The sequence below is a fragment of the Rhyacophila brunnea genome, unplaced genomic scaffold, assembly GCF_057557595.1.
Source record: "Rhyacophila brunnea isolate RB1 unplaced genomic scaffold, BYU_Rbru_1.0 scaffold_9, whole genome shotgun sequence".
NCBI lineage: Eukaryota > Metazoa > Arthropoda > Insecta > Trichoptera > Rhyacophilidae > Rhyacophila > Rhyacophila brunnea.
Genome location: NW_028233361.1, coordinates 38,695,094 through 38,715,062, shown reverse-complemented (window position 1 = coordinate 38,715,062; position 19,969 = coordinate 38,695,094). Strand labels below are relative to the sequence as shown.

Genomic DNA, 19,969 nt, shown 5'->3' with positions numbered 1-19,969 from the left:
TTACCAATCGATGCACAAATGTAATCGACGAAATTCATGCATAAATGACAGATCCCATTGTATAAAAAATACCAGGCAGATACTTTTCAAGAATAAGCATTACGTTTAATTTAAATTGCATAGGTCGGCCCTTAGGTTTTATGTACACACTTAATATTATCGCACTGACCTCAACAGGTGGCGGGGGAAACCGCACCGCAAACCTCTCATTTTGATCAATTTACAATCATTTTACAATACTTAAGACCACTGTAGCGAGAAAATGCTTCGTCTGATCGGAGCAATTCTGGAGTCACTTTGTGCGTAAAGAACTAACCTAAGTAATACAGTAATAGGTACTTACTCAAAAACTCATATATTTATATTTTCTCAACTTTTTAAATAGAATTGTTGCGGCTGTTTTTTCACTTTTTCCCTATGAAAAACTGCTCGGCACGGTAGACAGTCAAAAAATAATATTTGGGAAATATTGGCACGCGTACGTAAAAAGGTTCGCCAACGCTGGTTTATATTATTATCTGCGTAGTTTAGCAAAGCCCTCAATGTTACATTTATCATTATTAAATATAAAAACTGCCGATGTATCATGTCTCATTTGACTAAGACAACAATACCTACAAACAATGTAGTTGTCATCGCGTCGGAACCATTTCAAACACTCGATGATCACGAGCTCTCCATTTTCTGTTATTTAGACTCTGACATTGAAATTAAATGACTGTCTACCTTCACACGTGTGCATATAAGGTGATTGTTTGTCTCCTCTGCTGTAAAATTTTATTTTTGTCACATTGAAGGGTTTAAGTTTCAGTTTCAGTGACCATGGAATGATAGAGCATTATAATGACATCATCATCAGCCAGGGTCGATCCACTGCTGGACGAAGACCTCCCCTAGCTCCCTCCACTCTTCTCGGTCCCTAATTTTTTGTCACCATGTAATCAACTGAACTTTATGAGTTCGTCTACCCAGCGAGTTTTAAGATGTCTCTGTGGGCGTACCCAAGAGGCGTACCACTGTATGACAGCATTTGTCCAGCGGTTGTCCACTCGCCGAGCGACATGTCCAAGCCATTGCCATCTGCTTAGCGACCTCTATCACATTGCGTCTACTTCCTTAACCATTGGTTTCTTTTATGATCTTTACGCGTTATGCCCAACATGCACCTTTGCCACGTTGCGCTACTCGTAATTGTAGGATTTCTATTACATTATAGATACTGTTCAAGTGCAAAAAATGCACCCCACGCCAGCCAATCTCGTAATACATACCATAATAATATAACACTGGTGGCGAATCTATGGCATGCGTTTTAAGAGAAAAAATACCTACAATAATAATGGTAAATGAAAGATCGCATTGTATACTCTTCAAGAATAAGCATTATGTTTAATGTAAATATAATTACATAGGTCGGTCCTTAGGCTTTATGCGTCACATATAATATTATCGCACTAACCTTATCAGGCGGCGGGGGATGCTGCACCACGAGCCTACATGCTTGAGACCACTGTAGCGAGAGCATGCATCATCTGATCGGCACAATTATTCTGATGTCAATTTGTGCGTATAGAACCAAACTAATTATTAACACATTAAACAATTTCATGTCTACCCACAAAAAATGGCTGCAGCAAATAAGAAACAAAAGCTTGGTGGATTTAGTAGTAGTGATTCAACAGTTTCAAATTTGGTGGACCGAAATGTATGTCGTAATTGAAAAAATTGACAAAGCTATACGTGTGCTATGTTTTATGAGTGGTATCTAAAACATCATAATTGAAAAAAAATATTTTCCCCATGAAAAACTGCTCGGCATGTCAGACAGTCGAAAAATAATAGATGGGGAATTTTGGCACGCGTACATAAAAAAGGTTCGCTAACCCTGCCATAATATAATGACATATAGACCCCAAATTCATAAGAGTCTATAAACGTATAGTATATAATCGTTTAGTATAGCGTTTTCGCAACTAATGGAGGGTAGCTAAAATCCAATCAATAGACAATACCTACCCGCTGTCATCAATCCTGATAACTTTTCCAATCATTCCAAGTTTACCCCACATTAAGGGAGTAGCTCCCATGCCTAGAGTCTAGTCACTACTTAAAAGCATCATTTGTCAGCATCTTGACAGCACGTTGACGAAATTGGCACGTTCTAACATTCATCCCTGTGGTTTATTTTGAGATTTATACGGATTTGTTTATCACAAAAGTGTTAGTAAAAAAACATTGACACTGGTTCTATATTTGGCAACACTGCTTTAAAACAGGGTTTCCCAAACTTTTTCTGCAATGGAACACTTCGTAAACACGGAAATTTTAACGGAACACTTAGTAGGTTATGTATTAGCGCAACTAACCGTTCTGCCAATTTTGGAAACTGTCGTTAAACTGACAAGACTTGTCAGCCGGTCAGCTAAAAACAATATACCCCATCTTTTTCAAGCGCACGGTGTGAGAAAAGATGGTCTCCGTCTGTACGTAGATCGTGGCCCCCACATCCCGAAGCGGGCCCCCTAGTTATCGCTAAGGTTAAGGGCAATGTGACGATGTACAGCATATTCCAAATGATGTTCGAGGTAAAATTAAGGGTATTTTTAGCGATTTTTTTTGTATTTTTAATACACTCACTTTTATGTTGATATGCACAATAATTGTCATGTCAAATAACGACGATAATCAAAAATTGTAAGTATCTATGGGAAAGCCACATATTATTAAATGTTAGTTTGCTTGAAGTGAAACAACGCATTTTTTTGCTATTAGTGCATGTTTGTGATGTGTGTTTATCTCACTTGGCTGGTCGATTTCTCACACCGGGCCCCCCCGTAAGACCAGGCCCCCAGGCTATTGTAGTTTCTCAAATTTTATAAAAGCATATTGATCACTAATAAATCTCAACACCTACATAAATTTCAACATAAATCATGACGCCACAGAACAGCTTGATAAGAAAGAAATGTGTCCCAATGTGCAAAGCTTTTGAAGTCGGATTCTGTTTATTACTTTATGATTGTCAGATTTTAAAACGCAAGAAACACCAAGCGCGCCAAGTGTCCTAAAAATTACTAATATTGAATGCGCGTTTCGTTTACGTGACAAACTTTAATGTTATATTATACGTAACTATTAAAAATATAATTTTTTAACACGCCCGTATTTCTCCCAACTTATATTTAACCGAGGCTGTAATCAAGAAGACAACTCATTTCCTATTATCTTTGTGTTCTCTGCACGAACTCCATGCGTAAGTAACAGTTTAGCAAAACAATAAATAGCATGGCAATGCTGTTTTTGGTGACCAAATGTGTTTAATTTTTTTTTATTTTACACACAACCAATACAAGTATAAATTGAATATAATTATAAATAAATATAAACTTATATGATATTATGCAATGGTTGATTTATGTGTGGTTTATTTGACTCAATCCATACACCGCGGATACAGTGTCCCTTTCATCTGAATCGTCTTTCGTCAATGTTCTGGCAGAAGACACTAATTCGAAAAAATGACATATTGAGTTAGTTATACCAAAATGTTCCTTATTTCAAACTTTACCGTATGTAAACCTTCTTAATAAATAAAGTCTTTATTTTAAAGTCATCCTTTAAACGATTACTTAATAAACTCACATGATAGACCATTTCAAACATTTTAACTACTTCAAAGTCAAATTACTCAAAAGTACTATTCTCCAGTTAGTGTGTTCTGCCAGAACAGAGACGATTTACGACAGTGAACTTGCAACGAGAGTAATGTCGAGCAAGCCGATAAGGAAGGCGTAGGAGAAAGGATTTGATAAAAAAAATGCTAGCTAGGTAGATAGAGCAATAACTGCCTTATTATTCGGTTACCAAGTTCGAAAGAAGCCATTTTCAACAGGGTCAAGTGGACAGAGTTATTGAAGAGACCTAGTATCTACCAAAGATTCTTGGGTTTTTGAATATAATTGATTAGTTATTTTTCAATATAAATTATTTCCTAACGCTTACACAACTCTTTTTTTGTGATTTTACCGACGCTTTGACTGCGACTCGCTGTCATATCGCCTCTTCTCTTCTAGAAAGGGATCCGTCGATCAGGTCCTCACTCCTATTATGTTAAATAACTTTACAATTTTGCCTAGCTCTTCCGTCTTACCCACCGCCAGGACACCATTCAATTCGTCGACATTCTCATAGATATCCGCAATTCGCAGCTGTACTCTGTGAAGTTCATATTTAGGGCATTGTAGTGCTATATGTACAATGTCCCCTAAAACATGACATTCATCGCAGAGCTGTGATTCGCTTTTTCCCATGAGGACATCAAATCTTTTGCCCATGGTGTGCCCTCTTCTTAGCCTCAGTATTAAGTCCTCGTCAAAGAAGACTCTACAAACCAAGGCACTCTTCGTGGTGATGGTAGAATAGATTTACTCCATTTCTCCTTTTCTAATGATGGCCTATGGTGTAAATCTATCCACATACTTTGGTACATTTTCTTTATAGACTCATTCCAGTCCAGGTTTTCTGGTATCCACTGATATGGTACCCCTGAATGGCCAGCTTCCTTTGCCAGATCATCTACCCTTTCATTGCCCTCAATGCCTATGTGCGATGGGATCCATTGAATATATCACTAAAATTATAGTAATCAACATTTTAAACTGTACAAATAATACTTAAATTGAAAATTATTACGAGAATCATTTTCTTCTAGATATTACGTGCAGGAAGGGGTTAACAAAATTTCCCGACATTAATAATACATTCCCATATAGTAAACGTCTGCTAGATCGAAAATAATACATTCCTCAATACGAACTTACCCTCCCTAAATGGACCAAAGCCACCCAACTCAACCCCTCGTACAGAACTCGAGCCTATATTACCCACACCAAGTATTTTTCGATTGCAGACTTAGTGGCGTCCTGCAAATAGTGTAAAAAGCTCGGATGAAAAACGACGCAAGCTCTGCATGTAATGATTAAATCGCAAGGGGGGACATGCTCGTCGAAGGTCAAAATTGAGTTTTTATTGTATATTCAAACCATGATCCTGGGACACTCCTTAAACGTTGTAGATGATCTATTTATATAATTTTGAAGCCTTATTATCCTTTATAGTTATTTTAAACATTTGATGACTGCATGAAGTATTTTTGTTACATAAAATAGTATTCTTTTAAACCTCTCGCTCTAATGTTTTAGAATATAGTCATATTTCGGTACATAACTGTGCAGTGGTGTTAAGATTTTTTACATGTATTAATTTTTAAACGTATTTATAAAACCATTAGCATAATTTATTACGAGATAATTTTTGTAAAATATTCACGATAAAAAATTATATTGATAATCTCTGTGATCCCAAATTTGACAAGAATTAGGCATTTTATTATTCAAAAAATCGGCAAGATTAACACATTTCAAGATGATTCTAAAGATATTTATTATAAGCTATGTCTTTGACCAATCAAGTGTGATAAACATCTTATGAATAATGATTGCTTTATAATAATTATTGACCTAAGAATAAGGTTGTGTTTTTTTGAAATACGCCATTTCTTTTGTCATTCCCCAGTGGTTAAGCTACAACATACGGCCGTAGCCATAAATTAACAAACTATAATTGAAGTAGGGAGTAAAATGATATTAACGCGCGTGTTTGAACATGTACCGTTTAAAAAAAAATTAAAAAAAATTCGGTTAGGTACATGTTCAAACACGCGCGTTAACATAATTTTACTCCCTACTTTAATTATAGTTTGTCATTTTATGGCTACGGCCGTATGTTGTAGCTTAACCACTAGGGAATGACAAAAGAAATGGCGTATTTCAAAAAAACACTACCTTATTCTTAGGTCAATAATTATTATAAAGCAATCATTATTCATAAGATTTTTATCACACTTGAATGGTCAAAGACATAGCTTATGATAAGTATCTTTAGAATTATCTTCAAATGTGTTAATCTTGCCGATTTTTTGATTAATAAAATGCCTAATTCTTGTCAAATTTGGGATCACAGAGATTATCAACATAATTTTTTATCGTGAATATTTTACAAAAATTATCTCGTAATAAATTATACTAATGGTTTTATAAATGCGTCCAAAAATTAATAAATGTAAAAAATTTTAACACCACTGCACAGTTCTGTACCGAAATATGACTATATTCTAAAACATTAGAGCGAGAGGTTTAAAAGAATACTATTTTATGTAACAAAAATACTTCATGCAGTCATCAAATGTTTAAAATAACTATAAAGGATAATAAGGCTTCAAAATTATATAAATAGATTATCTACAACGTTTAAGGAGTGTCCAGGATCATGGTTTGAAAATACAATAAAAACTCAATTTTGACCTTCGACGAGCATGTCCCCCCTTTCATTACAGAAATTATTCATATTTTGATGACTATAAAATCAGAATCACAAACAATACATATTTTACCACGTATTTATTAGCTCATATTCTTGTTTGTCCGGTACAGATGTTTTCTTGTTTGTCCAAGATTTTTAACTAACTTCCCGACTAGCTAGACATTTGAAACTTTTCGAATATACCAGAACACGACGACAGTGCATTCTTTTAATTCTTTTGGCCATCTTTAAGCAGAATTGAATTCATTTTCAGTTAATTCTGTTTTGTATGTTTCGGAAAAAAATGTTTAAAAGTAATATTTACTACTCACTGTTATTGGTTGCTCAGGGGGCCTAGCAAAGTTAATTATTAATATATACGTGCGTTACTATAAAATGTCAAAGTGACTTCAGTATTTTATAATATTTATTCAGTATTTCTATCAAGTAGAAAAAAAGTATTTATTAATACATAGAATTGTAAAGTTTATATGATTCAACAGAAAATTTAAAAACGTGGTATATAAAAAGTTCTTTTTATCTTGTAATTATTTGAAATAAGATTTAAATTAATGTTTTGTTGTTTTTCTTAATTATAGCGAGGCTTTGTCTGCGATATGCTGTCATAATAATCATTATGGTCTCTTCTCTCCTGTTGTTCAAGCAATCATTCTAATATTATTTAAATTAAATTACATATATAATATATAAATAATATATAAATTACATATTACATATATTTAATGAACTTTACAAATTATGAATTTAAGACGTTGACAGCATGCCATTAAAAAACAAAAAAAAACATGATATTAAACCTGTACAAACAACAAATAAATATAATATGCAGTACGTAGAAAACAGTATATAGAGCAGGGAGGGGGGCAAACTTTTTGGATGGAGGGCCAAATTTAAGAATTCAAAATGAGCGGCGGGCCGCAAGTAAAATACCATTTTTAGATATACACTATTTATTATCACGAAAAATAAACATTACAAAAAAAATAATGAGAAGAATGAAACTGTTCTACATTTTTTAACATTTTTTTTAAATTCAGGTGTTAATTTTGTAGTTGATATTCTCAAAACTGCTAGTAAATGGACATCGGAGATATTTGATCGTAAAGAATTTTTATTGAGGTTCATGATCGAAAATGTTTGTTCACATATATAGGTTGATCCAAAAATAGTGAACATTTTTCTTGCATAATCTTTAAAGGCATTGTAAAATTTGGAGATTTCTTCACGACGATACAATTCTCTTACATCAGTGTCACACTGCAGATCAATAATCTCAAGTTGTAGCTCTGTCGGTACACCATCAATATCTATTGAAAATGAATCGCGTACTAAGCTATTGTTAATATTTTAAAAAAACATATAAAAAAGTTATTCGTAATCAGAAGTACAATTAATGATGACGGGCCGCAGTTTACCCCCCCCCCCCCCTGATATAGAGTAAATACAAAAATTATAAAGTAGACAGCTACATACATGGAAGTACACCGAATGAGCTAGGTAGATCCTATTTCAAGAATTTAAAAAACAATGCCCACCCAATACGCATTCTCTCGTAGGTGCAGCTATTTGGTTGAACGGAGTTATTGGCATCACCAGAGGCAGGTTAGTTCTGCACTTAGGTAGAACAAGCCGTAGATAAGATAGTTATCAGGGACACGCAGATCAATTAATACTCACAAGAGTTTTCACTTATTAAACTACTTTAATTTTACCGAGCTCTTTTTTTCCCGAGGATTTTTTCCGAGTTTTGATACTAAATTTATCTAGATGAAACTTATAGATTTCAATGCCATTTCGTCTCCAATGCACAGCAATGAATCCGATAGTCGAAGGAACTATAATACAGAATGTCGACTAATATCGATCCGTCCCAATTGGAGGGCATACCTATATACAACACCGAACTAAGTATAACCTATACCTACGACTCACAGGTCGCTTATGTAAAGGCCAAACATTCGACCGACTGACGCCTCAATATGCCTTTATTGTTTCGCATTTTATTACTATATTTATTATTATCGGCTGGTCATTTTTAAATCAATATCGTATAAGTTTCAGAACACGATTAAGTATAATGGCTTATGTACTGACTTACCTACGTCTCCCTCTCCGATTCCTACTTGCATAATATCGTCACTGTTCTGGCAGAAGACACTAATTCAAAAAAATGAAATATTGAGTTAGTACCAAAATGTTCCTTATTTCAAACTTTACCGTCTGAAAACCTTCTTAATAAATAAACAGTCTTTATTTTAAAGTCATCCTTTTTACGATTACTTAATAACCTAACATGATAGACCATTATTTCAAACATTTTAACAACTTCAAAGTCAAATCACTCAAAACTAATATACTACTACTGTACTATAATACTAAATAAAAATTCTCCAGTTAGTGTGTTCTGCCAGAACAGAGACGATATATTATATTTATATAGCAGTGGCGAAGTGTGGAGGTAGGCTGCTGACTAGATAATTACTTATTAATTACCACATTTAAATAGCATGCTAATTATATCGAATGGTCACCTAATCGTTACGTGCCAGGCGCGTCTTTAGCGTCCAATGTATTTAAGATCCGACATAAATAGTGCACACTAAACTATGTCAGTCGAACGTATTTATTTTTATTGAACTAAGACTACAGTGGGTAGGTAGATAGTGTTTGTTAGTTTTTAAAACTCAATTAAACCCTGCCTAATCTAAGCCATAATAGATAATAACCTAAAATTATGCAATTAAACCGTACAAAATTTTAGATATTACATGGATACAAGAATATTTTTTATCAATTTTTTAAATCATCAAGTTTAATAAATTTAAATAAACTATCCAACCCCATCTGCATACATATGAAGGGGTGGACAAGTTCACGTATCTCGGATCCAGCCTAAATACCCAAAATAAAACAGCAGAGGAGATAAAAATCTGCCTTATCTCCTGGAATAAATGCTGGCATGCCTGCAAGCGACTTGGTGGGGTCGAAAATTCTAGGCTGAAGAAGTAAACTTCCAATATATAAAACAATTATAAGGCCAGTGGTCACTTATGGCTGTGAGACTTGGTGCTTAACTCAAAACGAGGAAAATAAATTAGCGCAAAATACTCCGAAAAATCTTTGGACCCACGTTGGAAAATGGGAACTACAGAATAAAAATGAACCACGAGTTGGAAGAGCTGATTGAACAGCAAACAATCATAAGATACTGTAAGTCCCAAAGACTACGATGGGCGGGACATGTGGAGAGAATGTCTGAAGTTAGAGCGCCAAAAATCATGACGAAGTGGCTACCCCAACGGAAGAGACCCAGAGGCCGAACAAAAAGGAGATGGGCTGACGCCGTAGAAGAGGACTGGCTTCATATAGGAAGACCCGGTAACTGGAGAAGTGTGGCGAGAGACCGGAGTGAATGGAGAGCGGTTGTGGAGGAGGCCAAATCCCACCCCGGGATGTAACGCCATGGAAGAAGAAGTATGACTGAAAAAGTGTGCACTATTTTGATCGGATCGCCCATAACATACCGAAACTCATACTTGTTCCTGCTCCGCTCCAGCGTCTTCTCCGCTCCGGGTTAAAAGTTTTAATAGGTGGTATTATAAGTGGTTTTGAAATAAGGTTTATTATTCGTACTTCTCATTAAGTATTAACTCTATTAAACAAAATTACTGACAGCAAATCGTCTTTCATTATCTGCCTCTTCTGTCAAAAAAGTGAGGTTATTCATCACTCGGCAGTGTTGCCGTATTTCAAATAATTCCAGAATTGAAAAGTGTCAAATATAATATTTTCATCGGATTATATGACGAAAATTTATTAATAAAAAAACATCCAGAGCAGTGGAGCAAAACAAATTTTCGGTGCTCCTGCTCCGAGCTCCGCTCCAACGTTCTGCTCAAAGCAAATATTTCCGTAAACGCAAAATGTTTTGTTCCACTTTTGATCCAAATTCGAATCTAAAAGACTCAGACCCAAAATCCAATTATTTTGTAAATCTAACTTTTTCGTGAAAATAACCGTCGACATGATTCTGGACGAAATATTTATAATGTTAGGCAGATAACCTGATTGTATTGCTAAAAATGGGTAGGAGAGCTCCCCACTTTTGGATTCAGGACGGATTTTTCCAGCGAAGTTAAATAGGTGGACACACATGATCTGAATAATGAAGCCTCGGTGTATAAAAACTTTTTTTAGACTTTTAAAACTGATTCAAGACATTCTCATCTAGCAAAGAAGTGTCAAGTTTGCTACAAATGGAGCTGTAAAATGCTAATGCACTAGCACAGTGGTTTCCAAACGTTATGTTACTACGCCTCCCTTTAAAAAAAATCTAATCTTGGCGCCTCCCCCTTTTTATTTCATGAAATAATACCTTTTTAAATAGCCAAAATTGTACTACTAAAAAAATGAAAGAAAACCTAATTATAAAAATAATTACAAGATAAAAAGAACTTTTTATATACAACGTTTTTAAATTTTCTGTTGAATCATATAAACTTGACTTGACTAGCTTAAACGATCAAAAAAATGTGTACTTGATAGAAATACTGAATAATGAAATGTCATTTCATATTGATTTCCATAGTACACGTATATATTAATTAATAATTTAGTTGCTAGGACCCTCTAGCAACCAATAATGGTATCGAAATAATTTTTCATACAAGACAGAATTAACTAAAAATGAATTCAATTCTACTTAAAGATGGCTAAAAGTATTTAAAAAATGCATTGGCATCGTGTTCTGATATATTCTAAAAGTTTCAAATGCCTAGCTAGTCGGGAAGTTAGTTAAAAATCGATTGCATCGGACAAACAACCACCGGTCAAATAAGAATACGACCTAAGAAAAACGTTTTAATAAACAAGATTTTACTTTTATTATAAGAAAATCCCGTTTCGCAATTGTAGCAGTAGGTGCTTTACTTACAACTTACATTGCTGTTCTTGACAAAGTAGTATATTATTGTTCACTTCAATTCAACTAAAATTGAACTAGGGTTATGGTTTCAATCAATTATCACATGATAATTCTATCAATTTTTTTCCTTTTCAATAGTAGTTAATCCAAATTCATCATCGTTCGTTGACAAACGGATTCTATCATAGGCCCCACTTCCTGAAGTGGGCCACCAGGCCAGGATCTTTGGTGGGCCCACCTACATATCGCTGAGGTTAAAGGCAGTGTGGAGCTCTAAAGTAGTGTTTCCTAAATTATACACGGCAGTTATCATTTAAATATAGCAATCATCAGAAAGTTATCACATTAAATTAAGTAACGCACAACCACTATTTAAAATGATTAATAGACCTAAAAGAAAGTGGCGCCGCAGGCGAATTTTTTAACTATTAAAGTAAATTTGTGATGTGTGTTATGCCCGGCCCCCCAGGCTCTTTATAAACTATGCATTTGCAAACTACAAACTGCAAACCTGTGGCTACATTTGTGTTAAATTTTTCGCGCTGTTGAGTCATCAACCGATCAATAATAATTAGAAATTATAATGTTAATAATGAATAATGTAACGTAGAGAGATATTGACTTTATATGTTTTATTTAATATGCAATAAATTATACCCATATTAATTTATAAAGTTGGATATTGACACAAAAATATTTGTTTATTAACGGCCCACATACTCAGCGTACGTGGAGCTTTTATGCTATTTTCAAAGCATGGTCCTGGACATTCCTTAAACGTTGTAGATAATCTATTTACATAATTTTGAAGCCTTATTATCCTTTATATTGTTTTTAACATTTGATGTTAATGATAACTCACTAAAATCAGCTGCATAGAATATTGGTTATCCTCAACATTTTCAGCCTCATCTGTTTCCTGATTACAATCTCAAATATGTATTACTTAAGGCCATGCATTAGTTGAGGCACGGTCTAAAAAGATCGTTGCTAGGCGATGTGCGGATTGCGGGTCGCGGGTGCAAAAGACGCCTGTCAAACGAAATATTATTTCTCATATAAATCCAACATACGTCCATTTTATGTTCTGTTTATTATTCTATTAGTAACAATAATAATATATTCATTGACATGTTTTCTTTTTAAAGTAAATGGGTAACGTTTTTAGTCATCTTTACGCAGCAAAGTGACGTATGTCTGACTCGACGTTCTCTCAATGAATGCGAAGCGAGTACAAAATTTCGTCGCGCGTACAGTTGAAAATTATTTGGCGTTTCACTTATGCGTCACCTTAACTCGCCAGTGTCAATTGACTGTAGGTATACATCCTTAGCCTTGATTCACTGATTCTAATGAAATTTTTCTTTCTCCAGGTTTCCACATGGCTCCGAAACTGTCAAAGATCTTCCCAGAGTCCTGTCTCCTGATCGCAGTCGGAGTGATCATCGGAATCCTACTCTTCAACATTCGCAGCGTTCACGTCTCCCCGCTGACACCAGACACATTCTTCTTATACATGCTGCCCCCGATTATATTAGACGCTGGATACTTCATGCCGAACCGGTTGTTCTTCGACCACCTGGGCACCATTTTGTTGTTTGCCGTTATTGGAACAGTCTTCAACACCATGCTTATCGGTAAGATGATTATAATTAATGTTATTTACTGTTAATCCGTTGACCATACATACAGACCTTAAGATTGGGTTACAGGGCAGTAGCCAAAAAGTATGAGCGTGAGCTGAGTATATTATACCAGTGGCGAAGGATGGAGGTAGGCTGTTAAGATCCTCCATCAATGGTGCATACTAAACTTTGTCAGTCATACGTATTTGTTTTCATTGAAATAAGACTACAATTTACAAATAGATGGTGTTGATTAGTTTTTAAAATTCAATTAAACCCTGTGAAAACCAAGCCATACTAGATAATAGTCAAAAAATACTCATCTATCAATAAAATATCTAAAATTATACAACTAAATCATACATAACTAATAATAAATAATATTTTTTATCTATTACTAGCTGAAGTACCCGGCTTCGCACAGGGTCGCTTCGTGGTTATATTTATCTTAGATATTTGAAAAATAATAAGAGGTAATTATTTTTTTTAATATTAAAATATCTGTGTAATACAATATGGCAATATGAAAATAATTCTAATAAGAGTAAAGGTCAAACATAAGAACACTAAATTAAAATCGAATCCAAAATATGAAAACGTTATTAATGTTATTAATATGTAGTAAAAAAAAAATCAAAATTGGATGGGACAAACAAACTACAAACTTTGTATGTTATATAATAATAATTTAGAAACCTTCGTAGGTGTGCGCACACAACTGACAAAAGTTTCATCGCAATCGGATGAATGGTATAGGAACGCATACGAATAGTAGAAGAAGATGATTTTCTAATTCAGAAATCTTCGTGGGCATGCGCATGACAACTCACCAAAGTTTCATTGCAATCGGATCAATGGTATAGGAACGCATACGAATAGAAGAAGAAGAAGACGGTTGTACTAATTTAGAAACCTTCGCGGGCTTGCGCACAACAACTGGTCAAAATTTCATCACAATCGGATGAATGGCATAAGAACGCATACAAATAGAAGAAGAAAAATATGATTTTACTAATTCAGAAACCTTTGCGGGCAAGGGGACAACACTTGATCAAAATGTCATTGCAATCGGATGAATGGTATAGGAACGCATAAGAATAGAAGAAGAAGATGATTTTCTAATTCAGAAATCTTCGTGGGCATGCGCACGACAACTCACCAAAGTTTCATTGCAATCGGATGAATGGTGTAGGTACGCATTCGAATAGAAGAAGAAGATGATAGTTTTACTAATTCAGAAACCTTCGCAGGCGTGCGCACGACAACTCACCAAAGTTTCATTGCAATCGGATGAATGGTATAGGAACGCATACGAATAGAAGAAGATGGTTGTACTAATTCAGAAACCTTCGCAGGCTTGCGCACAACAACTGGTCAAATTTTCATCGCAATTGGATGAATGGTATAAGAACGCATACGAATAGAAGAAGATAGAATGAAGAAAAAGAAGAAAATGATGATTTTTCTAATTCAGAAACCTTCATGGATCTGCATACAACCACTTACCAAAATTTCATTGCAATCGGATGAATGGTATAGGAACCAAGGAAGAAGAAGAAGATACTTGTACTAATTCAAAAACCATTGCGGGTGTTACCACAATAACTGACGAAGGTTTCATCGCAATCGGATGAATGGTATAGGGACCATACGAATAAAAGAAGATAGAATGAAGAAGGAGAAGATGGTTGTACTAATTCAGAAACCTTCGCGGGTGTTGGCACAATTATTGACGAAAATTTTATTGCAATCGGATGAATGGAATAGGAACGCATACAAATAGAAGAATATATAATAGAAGAAAAAGAAGAAGAAGAAGATGGTTGTACTAATTCAAAAACCATTGCGGGTGTTACCACAACAACTGGCGAAGGTTTTATTGCAATCGGATGAATGGTATAGGGACCATACGAATAAAAGAAGATAAAATGAAGAAGAAGAAGAAGATGGTTGTACTATTTCAGAAACCTTTGCGGGTTTTAACACAACAACTGACGAAGGTTTCATCGCAATCGGATGAACGGTATAGGAACCATACGAATAAAAGAAAATAGAATGAAGAAGAAGATGATGATTTTTCTAATTCAGAAACCTTCATGGGCGTACATACAACCACTTACCAAAATTTCATTGCAATCGGATGAATGGTATAGGAACCATACGAATAAAAGAAAATAGAATGAAGAAGAAGAAGAAGATGATGATTTTTCTAATTCAGAAACCTTCATGGGTGTGCATACAACCACTTACCAAAATTTCATTGCAATCGGATGAATGGTATAGGAACGCATACGGGACAGACACACAGACAGACATTCATTTTTATATATTAGTATAGCCTATACTCTTCCCGCAAGTGCAAGCAATAAGTTTACAAAGTTTTATCGCAATCGGATGAACGGTATGGCTGCGCATTAAATACGAACAAACAAACACACAAATATTAATTTTTATATATTAGATAGTTTGGTTTAGAAGGCTTAATGAATTTTAAAAAATGTGCCAACAATATGTGTATTATGTATCTAACGAAAACAAATAAGTCTTAATGAAAATGTGTGCACATTTTTGTCGTATCGCCCAAAATATATAAAAACTGTTATGGTTTGATTTAGGCAGGGTTTAATTGATTTTTAAAAACTAACCAATACTATCTGTAAATTGTAGTCTTAGTTCAATAAAAACAAATAAGTATGATTAACAAAGTTTAATGGGCACTATTTATGGCGGATCTTAACAGCCTATCTCCACCCTCGCCACTGGTATATACTATACAGTAGTCCCTTTATCTTATTGAAGGTTTTCGCTTTCTTTGAAAACCTCGCATCCAGCATCTGCCTCCATTTAAGTCTGGCCAACGTTCCAACGACAATATCCCTCCATCTCATAGTTGAGGTCGATCAGAATGTCATTAAATAAAAAAAATATATACACATATAATATATTCTTTATAATATGACAACAGGCCAAGAGGCTCAACGATAGTAGTGTAGTGAAACAGTAATTTAGTAATAGAAATGAAACAATCACAAACACCCAGGATTTGAGAAAATCACATAAATATTTTGGGTGTAGGTGAGGTGGTGGAGATTGAAGGTCGTTGTTGCTTGGTTATTGAGATGAGAATTTATTGGTTGATACAGGAATTCACCGAATACAATAATAAGGATGATAACATGAGATTATAATCTCGGATAATGATGTACTGGTGAGATCGAGATGATCGAGAGATTAATTCTATTAATGAAATTACAAACTTAATTCGAGTGGAATAACTGATGTAGTACTCGTATATCGAGTGAAGAATTCGTGACAATAGTAGTACGTCTCGTGACGGACTCGATAAGTTGAGTGAGGATTGATTGATTGTCTTTTTATTTATACCAATGCAGTAGGTACATATATTACAAGAGATATTGTCGTAATTACCAATCGAAACTGACCCTAGTGATCTAGTTATGATTGAGGAATCGCTGACAATTATTATTGTTCTAATCTTTTTTGCTTGCCGGAACCCTCGAAGCAGTTTGTAAAATCTTGAGGAACCCCTATTTGGCTAACACAATATATGTACAGCGGGTCTATTCTATACAAAAAGCGACTATCGACCGCTAACGTGCTAACGTGATAATGTGTTAGTATTTGTTACATACATTTTATATTGAAATATTATAATTGTAATTGTATTGTAATCAGTTAATCAGTCGAAACTGTCTCTCTCTCGCTCTCTCTCTATCGCTCATGCTCTAAATTTTAGCACAGGCAGGGGGCATGCCGTTAAAATATATCATTTATTGCAACAATTAATACCGGCTAATTATATTTTTTACAATATGTGTTAATAATTTGATACAAACATACCCTAGTTAGCGGTTTTAGCGGACGAAAGCAGCCTTTTGTATAGAATAGACCCGCAGGAAAGTAAAATTACAAAATAGACAGTGATATGCATTGGCAACTCCATTACCCTTAAGCAGACTCATTAATTTACCACACCCCTTAGAAAGTGAACCCCCGTCCCTAAGCAGCGCATGACCTTCCTTCATGCACGGGACATTACTGGCAGTAGTGGTATTTACCACCTCTTCTGATAGACATATTATCATGATTCCATTACAATGATGCGCCATTACTGTCATGACCCCCACATCCTGAAGCGGGCCCCCAGATCAGGATCTATGGCGGGCCCCCCTACCCATCGCTTAAGGTGAAAGTTAAAGCTTGTATGATATTCTACACTGTGGTTTTTGCGGAACTCCAGGGTTAAGGGTATTCCGTGTATTTTTAGTGATTTTTAAATAAATTCAGTTGATTTATTGAGTTGTCAGCACTCAGCATATTATGAAGCACTGATTGCAACCTCCTTTTGTGGTAGCCAAGTAACATGCAAACCTTCTCCATATTGGTTAAATAGCCTTTTTGTAAGTCAAGAAACACACTGTGAATTATCGTTTAATTATATCAATCATCATATTACATCAAAATACACTACATAGCCACAACTTTTTAAATGATAACCATCAAGGAAAATAGCGCTGCAGGCGACTTTTTTACTATTCTAAATAATTTGTGGTGTGTCTTTTTCTCATTTAACTGGTCAACCCGCCATGCCAGGCCCCTTCTAAGCCCGGGCCCCCAGGCTAAAGCCCTGTACTTAAAGTACCCAATCCTGTATTACTAAAAAGAATTCATGTTTCACCATGATGGCATCGTTCACCAAAGAATGCCTCGACAATACCAGGTACCCTCTTCTGGCGACCAGACCATATTGCAGATATAAAATACCTGCTCTTTCTTATGCTCCACCTTCTTCTAACTACAGATCAATATATTTCATTTCAATGTTTTAACACATCTGTCAAAATTGTAGAGGTTTACCCAACTCTACAACCGACGTATTATTGTCTGTGGTCATTTGTATGGCACAGACAATAATACCAAGCAGAAATGACAGCCAACAATTCAGTTACTTACTTACTTACTTATCGTGTCCGGGATCACACCGCTCCTTTCCAAAACGTTGCAGCGGAGACCGCCCTGTCATTGGCCTTCAACAGGTCCTCCTCAACACACTCAATCCCAATTCGAGGGCAAACCAACATATGCTTCGCATCCTGCACCTCCCCACACTCGCATGAGACATCCTTGCCGGTTAAGACACCCCACTTCTTGAGGTTTGTCTTGCACCTTGTGACACCGACTCTTAGTCTGTTCAGTGCCTTCCAGACATCGAAGGGAAGTTCGTGTCCCGGCGAAGGTTCCTCTGTTGGGTCTATCCAAGGATTGCAGAGTCTTTCTTTCCATTTCTGGATACGACTTACGACTACGACGACTCTTCTGGGAGGCAATCCACTTCCGTTGTCCTTTTAAGGAAGCTTTTTCTGGACTTGAGCCTTGAGGTCTCTGCTTGATGTCCATGGAAAAGGAGCCTCCACGAAGATTGCCACTGTACCTAACCAAAAACATATTCACCGCAATCGGGCGTCCCCTGGAAACGGCAGACCAACAGCCGGCCAATCCTTTCAACACCGGAATTACAAAATTCAGTTGCATTTTCGGCTTAGAACTGTACAGTCAAATATGTACGCGCAACTCAGTGAATATCCAATACAATTAAAATCACAATGTAAGTCTTACGTAACATGACATCAATACAAATGTGTCACTATTCTTTAATTCCGAGCACTTAGACTATAGATACATCTAAACGCCACCCATTGCATTGCTAAATGAAGCTGCGTGCCGTGCGTTTGGTTTGTGGGCGAGCGAACGCATTCGTACACAAATGTTTGAGACCATAGACCATTTCGCTAGTGCTCGCACTAGACGCTCAGAATTAAAATTTAATTTTCTATTTTTTTTACGTTATATAGTATTTTTAAGCGGTCAAAGTGCAGCCATTAGGTAAAGATATCCATAATTTAAGTTATTTTAAAGAAACACTAGGTCACTGATATTAAAATATATAATAATATACAAATAAATTATCACGAACATGTATCAACTGACCTATGAAACGTAATACCATCTTCTTGCTTATCAGTACGGTCACCACATTTTAATACAACACACAAAACTATCTTTTCTACTTAATTAACTAAAAATATTTACCACTGACTTTATGTTTGACACAAAAAATATCAATTTTAGCAACACGTACTCGCAGGTTATCGACGCTAAGTTAAGCAGCAAACTAAGATTTGGCGGCGACACCACAGCAAATCATCTCAAACATCTGTAAACCTTTTATATTACTCTAGCGCGTGTCGCAGAGATTATAAGGGTGCCGAATACTTTCTCACTCGCACTTATGCATCGTTTATGTTCAGGCCTTAGCCGAGCATCAAACATTTATAATCTAAAATGTAGTGTTACAATATAAACCCAAGAAAATAAGCACTGTGTCTCATTTCTATTGTGTCCCGAACATATAACATCACACACACGACGCAACCTTCTGCACAATTAATAGATGTTGGATCTACACACCAAACAACTAAAGATCTAATATATCTATAAAATAAATAAATTTGTTAACAAAAGTAAGACTTACGAATTAAATTATCAAGACGTTCACGAAACTGCCCCCTTTTACCCCCTATCTGTACATATTCTGTTATCTGTACATATTACTTTTTATCATCACTATTATACGCGCATTCATATTGTGAAATAAGCAGAATATTAACAAATTCATAGCGATTTCATAACGACGTAAGCATTATTAAAATATCGACACCTGTTGCAATATCACGCATGTTTTCAATTCTAAAAGCAGGTAGATCAAACGTAGATGTCATTAACCCTAATTGAACTTCTGTGCGATTTTTTAAAAATCCGCTAGAATTTGCCTAAATTCTGCGAAACATGCAAATAATTATAATACGTCACTGGAATAGAAATAGCTCGTAAGTGACAAATATAAAAATTTATATATTATGCTTTGATACTGTTTTTTATTTTTTAAACACTATTGTAGTGTTTCCCAAATTAAGGGATACAAAAAATGTGAAAGCATACCTCTTATTCTTCTTGGTCG

The 19,969-nt window shown here is 35.3% G+C and overlaps 1 protein-coding gene across 2 annotated transcripts in view; it reads left to right on the top strand.

Moving 5' to 3' along the window:
* Positions 1-19,969, top strand: part of Nhe2 (Na[+]/H[+] hydrogen exchanger 2) — a 198,936-nt gene that overhangs the window by 67,948 nt on the left and 111,019 nt on the right. For both annotated transcript variants that reach the window (XM_085960114.1, XM_085960113.1), the window contains exon 3: positions 12,679-12,942. In XM_085960114.1, coding sequence (XP_085816240.1) covers positions 12,679-12,942 — 264 coding nt within the window. The remainder of the gene's footprint in view (positions 1-12,678; positions 12,943-19,969) is intronic.